Source organism: Coregonus clupeaformis, chromosome 8 (assembly GCF_020615455.1).
Source record: "Coregonus clupeaformis isolate EN_2021a chromosome 8, ASM2061545v1, whole genome shotgun sequence".
Lineage (NCBI taxonomy): Eukaryota > Metazoa > Chordata > Actinopteri > Salmoniformes > Salmonidae > Coregonus > Coregonus clupeaformis.
In genome coordinates, this window is record NC_059199.1 from 56,957,944 (window position 1) to 56,962,856 (window position 4,913).

General features: G+C 40.3%; 1 protein-coding gene across 1 annotated transcript; it reads left to right on the top strand.

Moving 5' to 3' along the window:
• Positions 1 to 340: 340 nt before the first annotated feature.
• On the top strand, positions 341 to 4,598 carry LOC121572939 (tumor necrosis factor receptor superfamily member 11B). The gene is made up of 4 exons (XM_041884975.1): positions 341 to 546; positions 686 to 1,067; positions 3,168 to 3,350; positions 3,445 to 4,598. The coding sequence occupies exons 1-4, from the start codon at positions 541 to 543 to the stop codon at positions 3,789 to 3,791; spliced, it is 918 nt and encodes a 305-aa protein (XP_041740909.1). The 5' UTR covers positions 341 to 540; the 3' UTR covers positions 3,792 to 4,598.
• The last annotated feature ends 315 nt before the right edge of the window (positions 4,599 to 4,913 follow it).

Consider the following 4,913-nt stretch of genomic DNA (forward strand, 5'->3'; position numbering starts at 1 on the left):
TGAGAGGTTCAGGAAGCTAGTTAATATATTCTTTGAAATGTCCTTCCCCAAGGGTTCCTAGTATCTTATAATGACTTTTCCCTCCTATGAATAGACTAACGAGAACATTAACCAGTATTTCCTATCAGTGCAATTCATGGATGATGCCATGAATAGCCTTTACATTTCTATTGAGGAAGCTAGTTAATATATTCTTTGATATGTCCTTCCCCAAGAGTTCCTAGTATCTTATAGTGACATTTCCTCCTATGAATAGACTAACGAGAACAAGAACCAGTATTTCCTATCAGTGCAATTAATGCATGATTCCATGAATAACCTTTACAATTATATCGAGGAATTTGTAACGCTTCAGCTTGGTTAAAATTGGTTACTCATTCCCACGTCAACAGGTTTAACTGTAAATAGGCTATGTTAAAACCAACCGCGATGACGCTCAATGTGCTTGTATAGGCGCGCGCTTAAATAGGCGGACTTGTTTCTGGACCAAAGAAAGAAAGCATCCATTTCAATCCAAGGAGAGGCGCATTACCCTACACAATGATGGTATGTGGAAACATATGCTTAGCCTGTATGAAAACTGTGTTTTTAGTTCATTGCAATTAACTGAATATGAATTATGAATTTGTGAACCGAATGCTGTACAAGCAAATTGAATGACAACCTGTCTGTTCTATCTCTACAGCTCTTTTTTATGGTGATGCTAGTCAGTGCTGATGCCAGTATGCAACTTCACGCCCAAACTTTCAAAAAAGATGATCCTTACTCTGGTCGATCGTTAGTGTGTGACCGCTGTCCACCTGGAATGTACCTCCGCGCGCCGTGCAGTGCCACGCAAAAGAGCGACTGTGTGAAATGTCCCAATGGGGCATACACAGAATTTTGGAACCACATCTCCAAGTGCCTGCGCTGCAGCATGTGCGCGGAGAACCAGGTCGTCAAGCAGGAGTGTTCTCCATCCAACAACTGCGAGTGCGAGTGCAAGGAGGATTACTACTTCAACAAGAAATACGAAGCATGCATCAAACATAAAGAATGTCCCCCCGGGTATGGAGCGAATATTACAGGTATGGCTAAAATAGAGCCAGTTTTACGTACAGAAAATATTATTTCCACTTAATCTATTATGATTAAAACACTTTCTTATCATCATAGTTTACAGTCTATAGTTCCATATGCATACGGTTGAAGTCGGAAGTTTACATACACCTTAGCCAAATACATTTAAACTGCGTTTTTCACAATTCCTGACATTTAATCCTAGTAAAAATTCCCTTTCTTAGTTCAGTTAGGATCACCACTTTATTTTAAGAATGTGAAATGTCAGAATAATAGTTGAGAGAATGATTTATTTCAGCTTTTATTTCTTTCATCACATTCCCAGTGGGTCAGAAGTTTACATACACTCAATTAATATTTGGTAGCATTGCCTTTAAATTGTTTAACTTGGGTCAAACGTTTTGGGTAGCCTTCCACAAGCTTCCCACAATAAGTTGGGTGAATTTTGACCCATTCCTCCTTACAGAGCTGGTGTAACTGAGTCAGGTTTGTAGGCCTCCTTGCTCGCACACTCTTTTTCAGTTCTGCCCACACATTTTCTATAGAATTGAGGTCAGGGCTTTGTGATGGCCACGCCAATACCTTGACTTTGTTGTCCTTAAGCCATTTTGCCACAACTTTGGAAGTATGCTTGGGGTCATTGTCCATTTGGAAGACCCATTTGCGACCAAGCTTTAACTTCCTGACTGATGTCTTGAGATGTTGCTTCAATTATATCCACATAGTTTTCCTTCCTCATGATGCCATCTATTTTGTGAAGTGCACCAGTCCCTCCTGCAGCAAAGCACCCCCACAGCATGATGTTGCCACCCCTGTGCTTCACGGTTGGGATGGTGTTCTTCGGCTTGCAAGCATCCCCCTTTTTCCTCCAAACATAACGATGGTCATTATGGCCAAACAGTTATATTTTTGTTTAATCAGACCAGAGGACATTTCTCCAACAAGTACGATCTTTGTCCCCATGTGCAGTTGCAAACCGTAGTCTGGCATTTTTATGGCGGTTTTGGAGCAGTGGCTTCTTCCTTGCTGAGGGGCCTTTGAGGTTATGTCGATATAGGACTCATTTTACTGTGGATATAGATACTTTTGTACCTGTTTCCTCCAGCATCTTCATAAGGTCCTTTGTTGTTGTTCTGGGATTGATTTGCACGTTTCGCACCAAAGTACGTTCATCTCTAGGAGACAGAACGCGTCTCCTTCCTGAGCGGTATGACGGCTGTGTGGTCCCATGGTGTTTATATTGTTGTACAGCTGAATGTGGTACCTTCAGGTGTTTGGAAATTGCTCCCAAGGATGAACCAGACTTGTGGAGGTCTACAATTTTATTTCTGAGGTCTTGGCTGATTTATTTTGATTTTCCCATGATGTCAAGCATAGAGGCACTGAGTTTGAAGATGGCCTTGAAATATATCAACAGGTACACCTCCAATTGACTCAAATGATGTCAATTAGCCTATCAGAAGCTTCTAAAGCCATGACATAATTTTCTGGAATTTTCCAAGCTGTTTAAAGGCACAGTAAACTTCGGATCCACTGGAATTGTGATACAGTGAATTGTAAGTGAAATAATCTGTCTGTAAACAATTGTTGGAAAAATTACTTGTGTCATGCACAAAGTAGATGTCCTAACCGACTTGCCAAAACTATAGTTTGTTAACAAGAAATTTGTGGAGTGGTTGAAAAGCGAGTTTTAATGACTCCAACCTAAGTGTATGTAAACTTCCGACTTCAACTGTACGTTGCATGTTCAGATGTCTCAGTCTCTCCTGATTGTGTTTGTCTTGGTTTGGATTGTAAAAAATAAAAAATGACATTTGGCATCAATAACAAATCCGCGAATTAAGGCGAATTAAAGGGATACTTCAATTATTTTAGATATGTAGATGTGTTTCATTACCATGAAAGCAGTCTATGGACATGTAGTGAATGCAATACACACTTTGGTTTTGTTAAACTAGCCACTGCAAACATGTAAATCAATCCTCCCGTTTAGCATGTATCAAATGTCATACCCAAATCAAATCTTAAATTGATTGTGGTCCTCAATTAATTGGTTAAAACTATTTTGAGATAAATAATGTGGCACACATTTCAAAATATTTCCTCAGGTACACCACAACAAGATACAGAATGTGTGCAGTGTCAGCCCGGATTCTATTCTGAAGTTTCCTCCGCAAAAGCGACCTGTGTTGCGCAATCAAACTGCCAAGCTGGTGGACTGCGCGTGGTGCTGAAAGGCCAGAGCTGGCACGATACACTGTGCGCCTCATGCGATGACCTCAAAACTCGTGGTAAAACACATTTTGAATAACAATGTTTATAATGAACTAATAATTTGTGGCCTCAACTGAGTTTAAGTTTCCCAACCATATTTTTTATTTTCAGATGGAGCTGAATATCTGCATGAAATCCTTCCTACGTTCTTCATTCAACTTCACCAGACGATGGGTATCACAAAAATGCGTCGGTTAGCAATGAGGCTGCCACAAGAAGGAGGCAAGAAACCGCTCCGAGGAACGGTCATGAAGCTTTCTAGAAGGGGTCTTAACAACTTTATGAACAGTTGGGACCAAGGTGCAGGGAAAGATCAGGTTAGAAAACTTCCTGAGGTGTTGAGGAACATAGGGGCCTTCAATATGGGAGACAAACTAGAGCGTAAACTGAAATATATCGACCAGCAATCCAAACTCTGCGAAGGGTTAGTTGAAGTAGCCCAAAATGAGTTAAAGTAGCCTGTCATCCCCATCTTCTGAATAACATATCTTGAGCATTACAACAAAAAGTAATTCAGTTCAACAGGTGTCCATTTTAAATGGTCCATATAGGGTATGTGGGCTATACAGTCTAGACCAGGGTTCCCCAATATTGGCCTGCGGGCCAAATTCGGCCCGTTGGTATTTTATTTGGCCACACAAGTTTTCTGAGCAAAAGTAAAAATGTACAGTATATAAGGTATATATGTTTTTTTATAGGCCTATATCATTTTCTTTGTTGGACATAAAAGACTGTAAAATCACCAGGAAATCAGCTCAAAGTTATTTTAATTCAGGAAATCTGTTCCCAAGTATTCCTACACATAAATAGAGGCATATGTGATTGTATCCCAATGTAGTCAAGGTTTGAAATTATTCTGTTTTTGTCAAATACTATATCTGCTTGGGATTCTTGCGGTCAATTTGCAGTGTACAAATTATTTATAACTATTCAAAAAACATTCCTTACCCCAGGATACTTTGAATGGTGACTATCCGGCAGAATAAAGAAAAAGCAGCACTCCGTTTCTGCGTAAATCTGATAGATTTATTGATGGGACAAACCAGCTTTCTCTTTTAAGCTGGCTGAAGCGAGTTTGGGTATACCTTTTTTTCTCCATTATTTATAACTATGTTCCAGCCCCCCCCCAACCATCAGCTCAAGGAAAAATCGGCCCAAGGCTGAATGTAACTGGGGACCCCTGGTCTAGACCTATTGTCTCATTGATTGTTTTACTTAAAAAACCCTCCCGTTGTCCTAGGGTCAAAATGACCCGCCACTGTGTTGAACCAACTTACTTTAATTTTTATATTTTTTGGATCATTTGTGAGAAGGAGGCAGTGATACTTTCTTTAAAGTCTCACTGCCTCCTTCTCACAACTGATCCCAAAAATATAAAAATTAAAGAAAGTTGGTTCAACACAGTGGCGGGTCATTTTGACCCTAGGACAACGGGAGGGTTAAATGTATAATGTTCCTACCCCTGTTGCTGTCAATGGTTACACCTTCAAACACACACACACACACACACACACACACACACACACACACACACACACACACACACACACACACACACACACACACACACACACACACAC

Excerpts from the sequence above, each read along its gene's own strand:
- LOC121572939 (XM_041884975.1), top strand. Across the intron at positions 1,068-3,167 it reads GTATGGAGCGAATATTACAG|GTACACCACAACAAGATACA; the intron begins GTATGGCTAAAA and ends ATATTTCCTCAG. Across the intron at positions 3,351-3,444 it reads CGATGACCTCAAAACTCGTG|ATGGAGCTGAATATCTGCAT; the intron begins GTAAAACACATT and ends TTTTATTTTCAG.